The 18643-nt window shown below is 43.7% G+C and overlaps 1 protein-coding gene across 2 annotated transcripts in view; it reads left to right on the plus strand.

The window, feature by feature from the left end:
- The window catches only part of LOC146196603 (uncharacterized), a 51952-nt gene that overhangs the window by 24368 nt on the left and 8941 nt on the right, over positions 1 to 18643 (plus strand). For both annotated transcript variants that reach the window (XM_084598371.1, XM_084598372.1), the window contains 8 exons: positions 3679 to 3740; positions 5660 to 5737; positions 10368 to 10452; positions 10546 to 10607; positions 12648 to 12722; positions 12809 to 12878; positions 13883 to 13935; positions 16086 to 16148. In XM_084598371.1, the coding sequence (XP_084454497.1) occupies positions 3679 to 3740; positions 5660 to 5737; positions 10368 to 10452; positions 10546 to 10607; positions 12648 to 12722; positions 12809 to 12878; positions 13883 to 13935; positions 16086 to 16148 (548 nt within the window). The remainder of the gene's footprint in view (positions 1 to 3678; positions 3741 to 5659; positions 5738 to 10367; positions 10453 to 10545; positions 10608 to 12647; positions 12723 to 12808; positions 12879 to 13882; positions 13936 to 16085; positions 16149 to 18643) is intronic.

Here is an 18643-nt window from a genome sequence, read left to right on the forward strand (position 1 = left end):
CTTACTTGGGAATGGAGAGACTAAGAGCACTCCAGAGCTTTTGGAATATACCCGTTGCCAGGTTCCGCTTCAAAAAAGCTATTAGTTTTTCTACGCATTTTTCGGGTGCTTATAAATTGTCGCGAAATCTGGAAGCAGTCAATAGAAGCTTTTTGCTATTGTCTTCATTACCTTTTAGAAATCACATTTTTTTCTCTCCTTTTCCATCTAAATTAACTATATGGTCGTTATATTTTAGATTTTTTGTTACTGCAAGTCTTCAGCTAATTTTATTTTCCATGGTGGCTGTGCATTTGTCAGAAATCTGAACGTTTGCTACTTACATGCAGTTTCCTTTAATGGCCGCGGGCGCCACCACCATTCGTATACACCCGAATTTGGACCAATAAAAACGGAATTTTTATACATAGGTCCTATAGAAAGTTTTACAACTGGTAACATTGAAAAGCTCTGAGTGCACTCATATAAAGTTTTATCACCTTGCGTTCCGGCTTTAATAACGACGTTAGTAGCCAGTAGAGAAAGTGACAGAGATCTACCAGCAAAGAAACGACCTCGGGATGAAGGGAAACAAGCGGGGCGATGTGCATTGCAGAAGCAGCCCCCCTCTCCCGATAAGCCGAAATATACGATGACATCCGCGCCCGCGTAAAACCTGACGGTGTGCTCGGGCGCATCATCATCATCATCATCATCATCATACTTGCGTAGTGTAGTGTGTTTTCGCGCACATGTGCGCGAAAACACGGTAATGTAAGCGGGAAGAGAACTAAATGAAATTAACAAAGGCGACATTTTCGCTCCTCTCTGTAATAAAGCCGTCAAAATTAATCCGCTGTTCTCCTCTGCGGAATCCCTCATAGCAAGTTCCCTGCTTTTGGGCGGTAAATCTAATTCAGTGCCTCACTAAGATAGATTGGTTAATTGCGCTTGATGATGTTCCACTCGAGTCCCTCAAAAAATTTAAGAACAATATGCTTCTCATCAATTCCAGATTACAGTATATTGCACACAACATCAGGTAGAAAGAACAAACAATAGACAGTTTTTACTCTGTTATAAATTAATTTCAAATCAGACTGGGCCATGACTGAGACCGGGACCCGTGTACGATTCCAGCCGCGGCAGCCGCGTTTCAATTGAGTCGAAACACAAGGAACCCGTGTACTGTAAAGCGTCAGCGCGTGTAAAGCAAGCGCACCGGAGCACTCCCCTACGGCATCCCTCACAGCCTGGGTAGCTTTGGGAGGCTATAAACGCCATAAACCAAACTCGTGAATCAAAGCATAGAACGAATTTCGGTCACATCATGTATACCCTCACTGATCCATCTCCTTCGCAAAGGGACAATGAGGACAAGGTAAAGCTGGCCCGCATGCTTATGTCGCTAAATGGGAACAAAAAATACGCAGCTTTCACTGAATGCGTAGCCGCATAGCTCTTATAGCGTGGAGAGCATCTGAAAACGAATTGCATAATTGCAGGTACCGCCCCCAGTGGCTGTTCTCGTAAGCAAACTGGAGTGAGCTTGAACTGTTATTTTCGTGAGGAATCCTGAAGCTAGGCTGTTCTCGGATACGCTTCTAGACGGTGATTATGTATTACTTTTCAGCGCTGGTCTGACGAGTTTGAAAGGGCGACAAAATTTAGCAAATACAAATATACCTGCAAGTCAATTGCGTTTTACGCTCCCGAACAATTAAAAACGTAAACAGGAAGGTCCACAGAATCGATTTTCTACCAAAAGCAAGAGCTGGTTCAAGTTCACCTCACTTTTCCTTCTTTAAGGGGAAATGAGGGTGCTCGTTATAATACATGAAGGAAAGAAGCCAACAGTCGGCGAGGCCAAGGAAAGCGTTGGGGATGGTACTTTTATGTCTTTTTTTAATGTTTGCTTAGATAATCACAGAAATTAGTAATGTAATCTGTTTAGGGGAAAGATAATTAAACATAAAGTAGAAGAAAAAACAACGTGCCGATGGTGGGAACCGAACCCACGACCTCCGAATATCGCGTCCGGTGCTCTTCCAACTGAGCTACATCGGCCGCTGTCCCCCCTGCTACTTGCTTGGGTGTTTATGTTGTCTAGGTAGCGTAAGAGGGTTCTAGCACAGCTTTCGCCCTCGCTCTTGATCACGTTCTACGTGACGCTGGCGGTAACACAGGACGTCCCACGTCCGCCGCTATGGCTGAGGGTGGCGCTGGTGAACACTCTCAAGGTTCGTATACAGACAACATAAATACCCAAGAAAGTAGCAGGGGGGACAGCGGCCGATGTAGCTCAGTTGGAAGAGCACCGGACGCGTTATTCGGAGGTCGTGGGTTCGGATCCCACCATCGGCACGTTGTTTTTTCTTCTACTTTGTGTCTAATTATCTTTCCCCTAAACAGATTACATTACTAATTTCTGTGACTATCCAAGTAAACATTACAAAAAAAAACGACATAACGTACCATCCCCAACGCTTTCCTTGGCCTCGCCGACTGTTGGCTTCTTTCCTTCATGTATTATAACGAGCACCCTCATTTCCCCTTAATTGATCTGCTTGTAGCTCACGGGGGTCTCGGCTCTGGCAGTCTTGAAGCCATAGGTAGCGTAAGAGGGTTCTAGCACAGCTTTCGCCCTCGCTCTTGATCACGTTCTACGTGACGCTGGCGGTAACAAAGGACGTTGTACGTCCGCCGCTATGGCTGAGGGTGGCGCTGGTGAACACTCTCAAGGTTCGTATACAGACAACATAAACACCCAAGCAAGTAGCAGGGGGGACAGCGGCCGATGTAGCTCAGTTGGAAGAGCACCGGACGCGATATTCGGAGGTCGTGGGTTCGGTTCCCACCATCGGCACGTTGTTTTTTCTTCTACTTTGTGTTTAATTATCTTTCCCCTAAACAGATTACATTACTAATTTCTGTGATTATCTAAGCAAACATTAAAAAAAGACATAAAAGTACCATCCCCAACGCTTTCTTTGGCCTCGCCGACTGTTGGCTTCTTTCCTTCACTTTCCCTTTAGTTATACATCAGATAACTGTATTGCTTTAGTTTTTCAGAATGGTTGGGCTATCATTCACTGTGTAAGAAATCATATAAGCAGAGAATTGTAATACGCGTGGTCATTCAAAAGAGAATACAGAAATAAATGACTGCACGCTTTGTGGATTCATCCCATCCGCAAGTTAAAAGGGAAACTTAGGCGAGTCGGTAATCCATCGCGCAAAAACAATGCAAAACGAAGTTCGAGCCATGCGCGAAAACAAGTACAAGCTACTTCGTCGTCTCGCTTAATGTTCTTGTAGTCTCCTCAGCCCAAGCCTTGTTTTGAGCTCTTTCTACGCAGCCCGCAATTTGCCACTTCATAGCAAAAGTGTTAAGAGATGCCAAGATGGCATACAGTATGTTAGTAACGTACGTACTGGAAAGTCTTTCCGGCTTCGTTAAGTTATGTCAGTAGGTATACTTTGTATCATAAGTCAGTACAGCATCGTGTGAACATGAGAAGGCGTCAGATACCTGACCGCTCAATGCAAGCAGCTGTTGCAACGTTACACCAGTTTATGTTTGGGAAGCAATACGATAACAAATATCATTGCAAAGTGATAAGGTGGCTCGGGCTATTCGTGCCACAGACATGTAACTAAATGTAGCGTCTCACGCTTTGCCATTATTGGTGTTTTCAGAGCGCCTCAATATGTTTCCACTACCTCCTTGTGTTGCTCCAGACCTGGAAGTTGCAGCCGGGGTAAGCTACTTGTGATCATCATTTTTGCTCTGAGAACTAATTTAAACGCAATAGCTTTAAGGATTTCGTCTGGCAGAAAACTCGGTGTCGGTGTAGTTGGCTCTAAGAGAACATCTTGATTTGTCGACAACGTCGTGACGTAACAACCTAATGACCTCCTTCGGGAATTTCAAATAGCCCACAGCGCTCACGCTAAACGTGGTGTCAATGAAGTCAAGTGTGGAATTGAAGCGATTGAATTATTAAATGCAAAGCGAATTAAAAATCCCCGCTGTCTGAATGATGTAACTTTAAAAAAGAATTGATTTCGCTTTGAAGAATTTCAATAATTTCAGGCTGAACTTGAACCCACTAGCCATGTAAGCCCGCGCCTTGTGTCACGACCACGCAAAGCACACTCGCACTTCTTGGGAACAAGGGGTGTTTACATTACTACGATGTGTGGTATTTCTTTCATGTAAGAAAGATGGTATCTTACGATTGCATGCAAATTTGTACGTTTGCACTCAGAAAGGCAAAAAAAAAACGGAAGTAATAAATAAGCAAATACTAAAGTGCATGTTGGCGTTCCATATCCTCTTTGTGCACGTGGACTAGCGATGCAGGTATGAGCATGAGGCAGCCACTGCAACTTCCGGGATCTTGTTTACGTCTCTACCCTATCATATGCTACGCGACAAGCATAAACTGAACGTTAACTGCGATTAGTATCGCAATGCTAAACCTGCGAAATGCTAAACCTGCGTAGAAGGGCTGATATTCGTGGAGCACAGTTGGCAACTATGCGAGTGGTGCGCCTTGAGTGCCTGTTTGGACCAATGCGGGCACTGTAGCGCTGCGCAAACAACCAGGTGTCGCAAACAACGCTAGAGAGAGGAATGTTGTCAAAGGGATCCTTTATAGCGCAGCCCATTGGGTTACCAGGAGGGAATGTCGCCAAGAGAAGAACCGCAAGAATGGTCGGTTTACCTTCGTGCACAAAGTGATGGACAAACGCTAAGCAGATCAGTCGTATGGTGTTGTAGGAGTCGCACCGGCACTCTTGCAGCGTAACGAACTACTGTAAGGTTAGGCTTATCCATATAGCTGAAGTCTAAGAGCAACTGGTAGGAGAACTGATGCAATTTTATTCTAAGCGTCGACGCATACTGTTCCGTTGCGTGGTAGAAACGGCCGCGAGACGCTTTTCGTTCGCATTGCCGATACACCGGAAGGAAGTTTTCGAAGCCCGCCGCCGTGTCACGTGATATCAAAGACTAATCTACAGCAGCAATTTGTACCCCATTGGGCTGCATTCTCTATTAATTCTTTGAGCCCTGTAATTGGTACGTGTACGCGAATAACAGTAGAAAAAAGCTAATTGGGAGACAATAGTTGATTGTATATTTAGATGCGTTTTCCTTTCCTTTTTTTTTTTTTTTCTTAAACAGATTTCCCTAGTTGCTGACTTTATTTGAATCATGTCGAATGTGAGTTTAGTTTATAGGGCTTTGATAGCGAACAGAGGAGTGTCGTCAGTTGCAATCATTGAGCCCATATATGACTACATATCAGTTGATTTTTAGGGTGCGTTCAAAAACTTGCTATTCATAATCTGTATCTAGATAGATTCTTTTGGTGCTGTAGGCCGGACTTTTCACATAAACATTTGCTGTGTTCTAAGGAAAATTTACACGCAGGGCACGGAACCTATGTTAGTTACTTACACGCGGAAGACATGACAAGCAATACAGTTGTCAACGCGTTCGCTGAACAAGTACTCTCTTGCTAAATGCAGAGAGGACGGGGATGCCTAGCATATACGTACATAATTCTGTTAAATTAAGCTTGTATTCTGCTTTGATCAAGTTTTGGCTAACGTTACGAGCCGAATATTTCCTTTCTAGGCATAACTCATGTTTTTGGATTTAATATTTCAGATAAAAGTGGCGGCTGGATGCGAGTTCTTCTGCTATGGACGTCAAAACAAAGATATAAATGACGGGCGTATTTGTGCTGTAAGTAAGTCATCAAACTGATAATGTACTTTTTGTCATTTTAGACGAATAATACGCATATATTCCAACTCGTTGGCGGCGTCACGCGAAATCAGTACTTCAAACACAATTGGACAAATTTAGGAAATAGTATGTGCTAACTGATTTCGTACGTAAACAGTGTTAACATTACAAGCATTCCATGATATTTCAGGAGACCACAGCAGTGATAGGTAGCATCGACGGCGTTCGTAAGCAGCACGCTTGATGCAAGACACCGTTGGTGCTTGTTTACTTCTATCTTGCCAAGCAGGATTTCCCAAATGGCCGCGGGCCCTATAAGGGCAGCCGCCAAGTAAACAACCCCTTCGGCGCCTTTTTTTTTAAAAAAAAAAAAAAGATACGCCCTTTTTAGTGATGGATGTCCTGGTCGGTTGTTTGCTTCAACGTGCAAACCCTTTTCGCCAACTGTCCGTCACTTGAACTATAATAGAATACAAGCTAATTGTACGAGCAAAAGGAAGCAGCTGGAAATAACAGCTCATTGCCGAAATGAGCTGTATTACGCCGTTAACCCATTACACTGTTAGCGAAATGACATTTTTCTACTTTCTACTTTGCTCTTGTCTTTTTGAAGGTCCAGCAAAATATGCTTAAAACTGGAACTTCTTGTTTACAATCGTCGTCATAGAAATGCACCTGGTAAATAAAAGGTAAATAAAAAAAGCAGCTACCATTTCTTCTAGTCATATATCTATTCTTAAACTTGAAACGCCAACTTGAAACGTGGACGTGTGTTTGCCAGGTATTGGTGCGAATGGTTATTAGCTATTCTGCCTTTAACTATTTTTTCGGGGGTTCTAAATGAGCAGCAACCACATTACGTTGAAATCTGACCGAAGAACTCGTGAAAAGGACGAAAACGTTCTGACTGGGCAAACTACGCATGCTCTCCACCCATGTAGTCTGCAGGTTATGCCATGTGCGAAAAGTGCGGCCCAGCATTCTCCACACATATCCCTCCGTGATATATGAAACGCACAAGTCGGTAAAATCCGAATATGCCAGGTTTACTAAGGTGGCTTATAGTTCATGCAGTTGAAGCTGCAATCGAAGAAAAAGCGTGGTCGTGCTCATGTTGTCAACACTTGATAGCCTTTTGAAAGCCCGAGTATTCAAAGAAAAATCAAAATGTTCAAACTCTGCGCTTGTGAGCTGCGACGTCAATCATGCCCTTGTTCTCCTGAAGAAGTATAAAGCACTTATTTCCAAAATTTCATAATGGTAAAGCTTCTATAGTAACACTTCCATAATAAAACAGTTCTATAATTTTGAGGAAAACGCCATAAAAACACGTTAATTCTTCACTGCTGATAATATGGTATATAGGCAGTATGCATCTCGGTCCTATTGGCGGCCATTTTATGGTGCATGTAGCGAAGCGAAACGCTGCCAGCGTATTTAATTTTACCTCACCATCGCCTGCTCCGGCTTGCACTGCTGAAGCTGTGCTTTGAATCACAAAATGGCGCTCGTAACGTCGCGTGAATACCTCCATAAAATACTTTGCGGGACATGTTGGTGCATTGGTTTTAAGGATTCAATCCCGACACTGCCGACGCTCAGAGGAGAGACGCTTCCTCGCTTTCTGTCGTTTCTCCTCTGTTTGTGTGGCACTTTTGTAGCACTAGAATTCTTAAAGAAATATAGCACTAAAATCCGTCTTTCTTGTGCTCGTATGTGTTTGGCTTGGTTTATTTTATAAGTCTAGATTTCTCAAACCAACTCGGTCTACGGGGACTCCGTGTGGGAGAACGCCAGAAAATTCGACCATCTGGGCTTTCTTTTTTGGCGCGCACTTACACGGCACAGCACGCGAACGCCTTGTTTTTCGCAGACTTCGAAAAGTGGCTGCTACGCCGGAGCTTAATTCCTTGTACTTAGGTTCAAGTAGCCGAGCGCCTTAACAACTGAGCCACCGCGATGGTGGCAAGAGATCGGTGAGCCTTCGCTCTCGAAGACAATATATTCGGGCCTGGTGTACATATATCGCATGCCAAGGGGACATTGTTGCCTATTTTGGACTTGGCTTGCGCACTGACGTCCATTCCATCCAGTAGCTCATAAAAATTATTGTCAGGGAGGTACAATACTTCTTCCAAGTTCGGGACGTGTACAATGGGAGGCAGTCGATATATGGCGGCTGACTTAAGCGCTTCTACTGTATGCTTGTACTGGTACGCAAAACGACATGCCGCTGCCAGAGAGCTCTCTTGGCTGCCAATCCTGTGAAGCGCGCGCGCGAATTTGTGTGTGTGTGTGTGTGTGTGTGTGTGTGTGTGTGTGTGTGTGTGTGTGTGTGTGTGTGTGTGTGTGTGTGTGTGTGTGTGTGTGTGTGTGTGTGTGTGTGTGTGTGTGTGTGTGTGTGTGTGTGTGTGTGTGTGTGTGTGTGTGTGTGTGTGTGTGTGTGTGTGTGTGTGTGTGTGTGTGTGTGTGTGCGTGTGTGCGTGTGTGCGTGTGCGTGTGCGTGCGTGTGTGAGTGTGTGTGTGTGTGTGTGTGTGTGTGTGTGTGTGTGTGTGTGTGTGTGTGTGTGTGTGTGTGTGTGTGTGTGTGTGTGTGTGTGTGTGTGTGTGTGTGTGTGTGTGTGTGTGTGTGTGTGTGTGTGTGTGTGTGTGTGTGTGTGTGTGTGTGTGTGTGTGTGTGTGTGTGTGTGTGTGTGTGTGTGTGTGTGTGTGTGTGTGTGTGTGTGTGTGTGTGCGATCTATGCATCTTTAATTTCATTCTACTAGGCGCCGTATGAATTATCAAGGTATCGTTCTGGCTCCCCCTCTGCAGCAGCGCATCGGTTATCCAGATTTAAAAACAATATCGACTTCAATATTAATTTGGTTTAATGTCGTCGCTCCTTTGAAAATTAAGTGCCCAAGACGAACGACAGTTGTTTGGAATAATAGGTGACTAAGTTCTATAATTTAGGCTTATCCAAAGTCGTACCGCTAATTGGTTGCATACAAAATAGTCAACCGCCGCTGACACTAAGTAAATCATAAATACTTGAAACCACATACATACCTAAGAAAGTATAGAAGATTCAACAGCCGTTGCTGTATCTCAATAAATAAAGTACCGGACGCGGACTTTAAAATCGATTATCTCAAAGATTATATTGTTGCGAAGAGGCAGACCAGCAGTGGCGCGAGAGGGGCCCTCGTGCTAGGCCAGACATTAAATCATCGTTCATCCTGCCGCCATGTTGTGCCGTCTCTTTGCTTGTCACCACGCAACATTTTGGTTGGAGGTGTGGCGTACGTCACACCCATCCTCGCCTTGGAGTATCGACGCCATCTTTAAGCCGGGACCATCGCCCGAGAACCCAGGGACATCGCCGAGCAGCTTCGCCCCAGCCCTTCCTGCCCAGACCCGACCAACTACCACCGCCCAGCCCCAAGCCCGGATCTGAAGACAAGGAGAACAGACAGACCAACCAGATCCGAGACGAAGAGCCCGAAAGACCCGAAGGACCCAAAGGAACCGGACATGTACACGCAACCCCCGCCCAGCCGCTCATCGCGACCTCTGGCCATCGGTCCCATGGACTCTGATGATGGATGGTTGGACAGCTCCAGGGAAGGCGGATCACCCAAGCATCATCGTGTTCATCGTCAGTGTGGTGGCACGCGCAACATTCTCTTCTATATTTTCTTAAACATCTACACTGTCACGTCTCCATCAACTTCAACGTAAAGATCGCGACGATCGCTCGGTGGTCCCGGGAAGTGTTGCGAAGAAGATCGGCTGTGGCGCTAGAGAAGCTCTCGCGCCAAGCCAGACATTAAATCATCGTTCATCCTGCCGCCATGTTGTGCCGTCTCTTTGCTTGTCACCACGTAACAATATTATCGTTTCACGATCATGAACACGCACAAAAATGCCCTTGCGTCTTACATGGTGACAATGGCTGTTTGCTATTAAAGCGAAAGCCTTTCATGGCTCATGCTGTCGTGGACAAAGTGTGTCCCGCTTTTGCAGCGTTCTGATTGTCCAAGGTGGGATGTGTCCGTGCCATCTGCAATGCCACACTTGAACGCGCGCCAAGGAACGCCACGCGACAGGAGCGATGTTGTACGTCCAAACTCACAGTTGCCGGAGGAAATTTGATAGATACTGCGCCTTTCCTTTCCTGTAAACCAGTTATAATTATATGTAGCACTGCAACAAATGCCGACAAGAGGTTAACGATGGGAGGCAAATTATAGGATAGGAAGGGTAGGCTTTCACCATTCTTCTTTTAAGAGACATCTAAGAGACCCTCTAATTTTTTGGTATGCATTTCTAAGCAAGCCGCCTCATTTCTGCAAAATTTTTTCGCAGGTTAACCATTGATTTGGGTGGTACAAAATGGGGTTGAATACATGAAAGTATAGCGAGGTTTAACGGAGAGCCATTTCCCAACATTGCCTTGCAGAGACAGCTTTAAAGGTTCGCTTTAAATGTCGCTTCGCTGTTTTTTCAAGCCAAATGGCATAACGAGTCGTTTGTGGCCTCTGGTCGACGTGCTTAACGTGCCCTTTTACGTCATCGGGGACAACGAGAATAAGAGGTGAAATTCAAGAGCATTTTTGTTTAATAGACGGCTATTTTCTTTTGCAGCTGGAATGGTATTCAGGAGCCATATCAGGGGAGCCAATTGTTACACTCACGGGGTCATGTCACAACGGGATATGCCGGACTTCAGGTGATATGCCTATGCATATATCTTCACCCCTCTCTACTGGTATCCAATATCTGGCTATACAAGCGCACGGAATAACATAAGGAACTCTTTCAGGGTTATACGACTTCCCTGTGCAAGGCAAATGTCACGACAGTGAGCGCTACCAGCACTACGGGGTAAGATGCTTATCTTTTTTAATTTCCACTTTATCTTTTCTTTATTTCAGTGACAGAGCTTTAGGTAGTCATACGGTCTATTGACTTAGCTTATCATGTCAGGTGGCTACATCAGTACACGTGCTCTCTTTTAATCAGGCCCAGTTACAATGCTTGGTTACAAGCTTGGTAACGACTGGTTCAGAGCGGGGCTAGCGAATAAAAATTATCCGTGACGTTTTAGAAAGCGGCCTGTGAATACCTAAATGAGGGCTTTTAAATGGTTCAGAAGCGACTTCGCACCTGAATCTGTCACTGAATGTTGCCATCATAGCAAGACATTGTTACTGCAGCAAAATATAGTGTAAGAACAAACGTAAATGGTTACTGGAATGTTACAAAGATTCGTCAGTTGGTAAACTTGGGTTATGTCACCCGTAACTAGGGTTGCGGTGCATAAAAACTGCTATAGTTTCGGTGCATGCTATAGATGTGACATAAAATAATCTCTATTTGGCCGTATAAATAGAATATATCGGTCAAAATTTTCTTTATTATTAACATCCGTGAACATCTTGTTAACGGAACTTGTAAGCGTCCTGGCTATTCGTCAAGTAATATCTTGTAATGATATATTCCTCACAGGATAGATGGGCTCAACATTCAATGAACAATATTAAAACAAAAGTAGGCATGAGCCTTGAGTAGGTATAACTTTGAGTCCGGAATGCGGCTGCTATCATCAGCTCTACATCACACACACAGACACACAAAAAAACGCCCAGTTGATACTCAATACTTTTTCCGTAATCAAATGAACACTCGACTGAGTCTGAATCAAATGATCGGTTGTTCCGACCAGACGTTTCCAGCTTCCAAGTAGAATCAATAGAGCGAAAGGCGCACGCAACGCCTTGTAAAAAACAATAACAAAATCGAGTATGCAGGCGCGTGACTACTGCCCTCGTGATGCAACAGAGCGATAAACTGAATTGCAGAGCTTAGATCACATGGCTAGCAACTGGCTGCAATGCTGAGTTCATATTTCTGTCAACGGCTGCAACCAATACTGCGCTTCGGGAAGCGTAGATTCGAGATAACGTTTTTGCTTTGTTTAATTGTTTTTTCACATCGGTTTTCAGCACGTGACCAATGTAAAGATGTGCTCTTGTTCTTTACGTGGAGTAATGGTTTCTAGAAACTTCCTTTATGATTGTATGTACAAAATCTCGCCTTTGTGATTACAGTATAGGAATGGGCAAATGGGCTAAAACCTCTCCAGAGTAATGAAGAGCTAGAGTGTGAGTGTGATGTTTCGTGGTTCGCGATAAAAAAAAAAGTCTGACATTCATACTGTGTCTATAACTGTTACCACGTATCTGAAAAAAAAAGGAACATGATTTGAAGTTCTTCATATTCTTTTTTGCTGTGTCATGAAGATTGGGGACGAAATCTGCGTCGTACAAAAGTAACTTCTCGTAGTATTTAGCACTCTCATTTTATAATTATTTTATGCCGTTGTTAGAAAACTATGATTTCTCAAAACGAATCATAAATTTGACCACTATGAATAATGTCCCCTAATTTGCCTTTTTATGGCATTGAAATATAGATCCGTTTTATATGCACACTAAATAATAACAGCAGGGGCCGCATGCCTCTTAGCTTGTTGTTTTTTTTTTCAATATATTTTCCAGGAGCCAATTGATAGTTTCTAGTTGGTTAAAAAAAGTTGCATCGCTTTCATTAACAAGGTTTGCAAAGGAGCCACTGTTTCAGCGACGTGTAGTCTCGCCTAATCCGTCGTGGGTGTTTTCTGCTCGCTGCTTATATAGCAAACATATGTGTGGAGAGGCATGTTTTCTGGAAGGAGTACAGGAATTAATAACTCGTCCTTGCCATGAATGTACAACAAATCGAAGTCTACGCACTTCAATAATACTCTGCTGGTGAGAAAAAAAAGATGATGTGAACGCCTATTATAGCTTTATACAAACATGTGCTGAAATTGGCATGCAAAGTGACATTGATAGTCATTTTTCTTTCGGCTTGTTTTTGTAGGCATTGCTGGACAAGTGCACATATAAGTGCCCGAATGGATCAGAAATGCAACGCCCTAATTATTTGCCATGTCTGGTAAGCAGTAAGCATTATATTAAGTTATTTGAAAAATACAGGAATCCGCAGGAGACATACTCAATTAGACATGCTTACATTTTCAGTTCCGAAAAAAATCTTTTACGAAGAGAGACGTGCTTGGGTTGTGCCTAAGTGGAATTTGTTCAGCGATTAGTAAGTATGATGTAAACAGCATTTTGTCATTGTACGTACAAAAATTAAAGTTCAATGATTCGCCGCATTGTGCAACTTTACTGTAGTAATCGCTTTTGACTGCATTTAACGCGCAGGTCCCTCCAATTCGCAAGGAAACTAGATTTGCCAAATCGTGTCTTGTTTTACATTTTTGTTCCTTTTGGTTTACAAATCTTGTTTTGCATTTACTTATGCAGTAATCATTCATCTAATTGTGATCGTAGTGTTTCTCGAAGTTACTTAGAGGAAAAAAGCGGTACCGTCATTGCAAGTTTCTTTAAGAATACTTTATCTACCCTAAGAGTGCCGAGGAAGAGTGGCTTCATATTTAGCATGGGGAGGGGGAGAGGGGGGGAGGGAATGAAAGCACGACCGGTGAATAAAGTCATGTTGCAGGTATTGCTGCGGATAAAACTTGTTTTTGACTAGAAAAACTGCAAACTGGCAGACTGGCAGGATGAAACTGCACGCTACTAATTCGCCAGTTTTGCTTTATGCTAGGTGAAGAATATCATAGAAAAGTAGTGAAAAGAAGAATGATAATGAGGGCATGAAGTGACAGAGGAGTGTCGATTAGACAGCTCAATCAAGTTATGTGGATCCTAGCGCCAATTAATAGAAAGAAAATGACTTGAAGAGGACATGCAATCTGTGGAAAAGATAAATGTTAGTTTGCTAGGGTACTGAGTGGAGGCTAACAGATTAAAAACGTAGCCACTAATGGTAGAAAAACAGTGGCAAACTGAGACATGGGAATGTGCTAAAATGAAGCCACGGCTTGTGCAGGCAGCACTCAATGGGGATCAGTTGAGGACCAAGCTTGCAATAGATGTAATAATCATTTATGATACCACACAATTTAATGGATACGTTCAGACTTGTCTGAATGAGGCTGGTCGAACGTGGTTGACCTCGAAAGCATAGCTGAAATTGTTCGAACATTCTGGTCATTTATATACCTTTTTGCTTGCTTTTTGGAACAGATGAGGTACACCCATGCGAAATGAACTATATTTCCTACTGGTCAAACCACCTGGTAAGGCAATTCATTGTGTGTACACTCTTCAACACCAGATATATAAAGCTCTTGCGCCTTGATCTTGCAGGATTTTCTTTTGTCAGATGGATCTTTATCACCCTCCGTTAAAAAAAATGCTAAACTCCTGGATTTGTAAGACACCGTCTCTGGAACGCTTTGCTACAACGTTGTATTTAGCGCGTTAGCACTATGACCACTCCTCTCACATTTTGTCTCTATCTGCTGTGCCTCTTTCACAAGCATACCTCTGGCAGGGGATAGTTACCAAGCGATATGGACAGGCAGTGATTGATCGGAGTTTGTTGTGACGTCACGAGACCGCCCGTCATGGCCGAAGTGGCATGAGCTGCAAACTTAGGCAGAACACTAATAGACGGGAAGAGAACCCGCCGATACTCTCGAATCCCGAGTGCCACGTGCGTGGTACTCCTAGGCCACGCTGGCACAGTCGTCCTACTTGTTTAATATGGGCTTCATGGCTAAGTCGAATAGCCTTTCACATAATGTTATAGCTTACGACTGTGCTTATGAGTATGTGCGACCCTAAAACAGAACCGAAGCGAAAATAGAAGTGCGACTGCAAATACTTTGCATTTGGCGCAACTACACCAAATCCATCGTCATCTTTTTAAAACGCCCATGAAAGGGCCCATGAAAAACTATTTACTAAGACTAGAAAATGCACACGAGTAAACGTATCTCGTCAGTACTCTCCTCAATGTAATTTCATTTCTTAAATCTAGCGTCCCTAAAACCGAAAAATTCGTCGATCGAAAATGAGGCCCCTCTTCTCCTCATTCAACTCAACTCACACCGGCATGGAACAAAACAAACGAAGAACACGAGCCGCGACGGCGTCCACCCCGCCCCGTTCCACCCGCGTCACTTAGGAGCGTGCAATGAGTGGGTATACCCAGTAAGCCCTGATGACTTCATATGGGAAGTTCGCATCTAGGGGAACGTGTCGCCCTAATCGATTGGGAGCAGTCGCCAGGAGTACTTTTTAAAAAATTATTTTGTACTTTATCGGCTCCACTCAAATAATTCATAAATTTGACTCGAATACTCACAAAAACCACGTCTATGAATTTCTTTCATTAGAATATTAGAGGAGGTCCCGTTTAAGGGCCCTTTAAACAACAGTGTCAAAGGCGTTGCAAATATGAGGTTTCTACGGCCTTTTTTTCGTCGTATTCTCCCCGAGTCGGTTTCTCTCACCCGTCAGAAGACAATTCTTCGCAAGTTAATTTCCCTTTAGAAACAGATGCGGGATGCATGTGGCAATTATCCAGAATTGTTAAACGTGGTTATGTCGGTATGTATAGGGTAATGTTTCTATGCGTGTTTCGATGCTAACCTTTCGTCTCGAGAGGGCTCACCAATGTACATCGGTGTATGTATTAAACGCAGTTACTTGCATCGGAGGGCTAGACCTGGAAGCGCGTTGACGGCTTTCTGCGGATATGGTGAGCCCTCGAAGGCGGCAAATTAAGTAGTAGGGAGTAGAGGGACTAATGCATACAGGGCAGTGTTTCGATACTTCACAGAGGTATGGATGAATGAGGGAAATGCAGTTAAATGGCTTCAGGGCACAAAAATCAAAAGCAACTAGCACACCACGTTAAGTCGCCCATCATTTAATCATACACCAAAATGACTTACAGTTCACTGCGTCGTTATTCGGAGGCGTTACTGGTGAGCATGGAGAATGATAAAGTTAGTTTTGCGAAAGAGGACTCGAATAGGTTTTAATGTGGACATTCACCGCCTTACCAGTCGCGCATGACCCTAATATTTTGCTTGGGTACAATCAGATGTATCCATTCTGCGGGATGTAAGGTGATACTTATTTCTAAACGGGAGTGCCTACAAAAAGTCCAGAATGTTTAGCTTCACCCCATTCGTATTGTTTTTCTTCATAACAAGTGAGGCTTATTTAATTACACATAACCAATATGAGAGCACGCTGTAGAGGTGAAACTCGCGTGAAGTAGGAATGTAGAATAAAAATATTGATGATATTGGTTTTTCTACTGAACAAGTGTGTTTCAGGGCCAAATGCTTGCTTACAATTTGTCAATTTGTGTCATAAACACCAACCAGGAATTTGCTAATAGCGTCATCTTCGTGTTTTGTTGCTCATTTAGGTCAGAGTCGCCAAAAGTTGTAAATGTCACAACAGGCCCCTAGAGAATGGGAAGCTGTGCGCGGTAAGTCGAGACACGCAAAGTTATCAATTACTGGCTTGAAGTTGTGTGAGGATTTCCTTCTCCCATTTGGAGAGACATTTTTACCATAGGTTTCGTTGGTTTTGTACAGGAATCATCATCATCGTCATCATCAAGCGGACTGTACCCCAGGGCAAAGGCCTCTCCCGTTTTTCTCCAATTACCCCGGTCCTGTGCTAGCTGTATCCACTTGACCCCTCCGAATTTATTAACCTCATCCACGCACCTAATTTTCTGACGCACCCAGCTACGCTTACCTTTCCTTGGAATTCAATTGGTTACTCTTAGAGACCATCGGTTGTCCTCGCTTCGCGCTACATGTCCTGCCCATTCCCATTTCTTCTTCTTAATTTCAACTAGAATTTCAATAACTTGAGTTATTTCTCTGACCCCACGCTTCCTATCTCTTAAAGTTACCCCTACCATTTTTTGTTCCAAAGCCCTCTGCGTTGTCCTCATCTTTAGTAGAACCCTTTTCGTTAACCTCCATAGTTTAGCCCCACAGACGAGTATCTGTAGGATGCAACTGTTGTTTACTTTCCTCTTAAATGATACCGGTAAGCTGCTAGTTATGTTTTCTCACCTTCAAGATGCGCTCTATCCCAGTCTTATTCTAGTTATTTTCTTTTCGTAGTCCGGATCTGCGGTCACTATCTGCCTTAAGTAGACATATTCGCCTACTACTTCCAGTGCTTCGCTACCTATTTTAAGCTCCTGTTCCTTTCCCAGGCTGTTCAACATTATCTTAGTCTTCGGCATATTAATTGTTAGGCCTACCTTTCTGCTTCTCCTGTCTAGACCATTAATCTTTAGTTACAATTGGTCCCCTGAGTTACTTAACAAAGCAATGTCAACAGCGAATCACAGATTACTAAGATACTCTCCATTCACCCTGATGCCTACCTGACTAAACCCTTTCTTAATTGGAATTTTATCGCTTTCTTTATGCAGAACTATGGTTTCTGTGCACCCACTACAGATATCTTCCAGTACTTTCGCATATAGCTAGTCTACCCCCTGATCTCGCAATGCCTTCATTGCTGCTGTGGTTTCGAAAGAGTCAAATGCTTTCTCGTAGTCAATGATTGCTATGTATAGGGGCTGGTTATATTCCGAGCACTTTTCTATTACCTATAGTTGATAGTTTTGGGCTTAAACTGAACATTAAAAAGACGAAGATCATGGCGTCTTGCCCTATCAAGTCCTGGAGCATCAATGGACAAGAAGTGGAAGCTGTGACAGATTTTCTGTTCTTGGGCGCCAAGATTACCTCGGAAGGAGACTGCAGCCATGAAATTAGGAGACGCCTGCTTCTGGGAAAGAGAGCAATGGTTAGCCTTGACCGCCTAGTAAAGAGCAGAGACATTAGTCTGCCAACCAAGATCCGTATAACCCGTGCTATGGTCTTTCCAGTTGTGATGTATGGATGCGAGAGTTGGACTGTGAAAAAGGCTGACCGCCGAAGAATTGACGCGTTTGAATTGTGGTGCTGGCGAAGACTCTTAAGAGTTCCTTGGACTGCCAGAAGATCAAATCAGTCGATATTGTCGACCATAAACCCTGACTGCTCATTGGAGGGTCAAATTCTAAAGTTAAAGCTCAGCTACTTTGGTCATCTGATGAGAAGAGAGGAGTCGCTGGAGAAAGATTTGATGTTGGGAAAGGTTGAGGGTCGCCGGAGAAGGGGTAGGCAGCGAACGCGATGGTTAGATGGCATTCTCGAGGCATTGCAGATGAAGCTATGTGATGTTAAGAAGATAGTGAGAGACCGGAAAGCGTGGCGTGACATGGTCCATAGGGTCACGAAGAGTCGGACACGACTGAACGCCTGAACTGAACTGATAGTTGATAGTGTGTATGTGATCGATGGTAGAGTATACCCTTTCCGCAATCATGCTTGATCCTTTGGTTGATTAAACTCTGAGGTTGTCCTGATCCTATTAGCAATTACCCTAGTAAATACTTTGTACGTAACAGATATTAAGCTGAATGGTCTGTATTAAGCTGATTGGTCTGAGCATCCCCTTTCTTATGAAATAAGATAATATTACGTTCTTCCATGATTTCGGTACTTTCGATGTCATCGGGCACTGCGTGGTGGCCAGTTTTTCTAGCACGATATACCCTTCATCCTTCAAAAAATCTGTAGTTACCTGATGCTGTCCAGTTGGTTTCTCTCTTCTCATAGCTTCTAAGGCCTTCTTAACCTCGTCCTTCGTTACTGGCGGAACGCCTGATTGCTCTTGACTACAGTCAATTTCATTTTTGTGCTGACTCCTTTGGCTACTCTACAGGTCTGTATAAAACTCCTCGGCTACCTTGATTATATTGTCCATCTTGGTAATGACATTGCCCGCTTTGTCCCTCCGTGCATACATCTGATTTTTGCCTAGGCGTAATTTCCTCTCCGCTTTCAGGCTACGATTGTTCTTTAGAGCATGTTCAATTTTCCCCATATTATACTTCCCTATGTCAGC

Source organism: Amblyomma maculatum, chromosome 3 (genome assembly GCF_055883805.1).
Source record: "Amblyomma maculatum isolate TAMU_Amacu chromosome 3, ASM5588380v1, whole genome shotgun sequence".
Classification (NCBI taxonomy): domain Eukaryota; kingdom Metazoa; phylum Arthropoda; class Arachnida; order Ixodida; family Ixodidae; genus Amblyomma; species Amblyomma maculatum.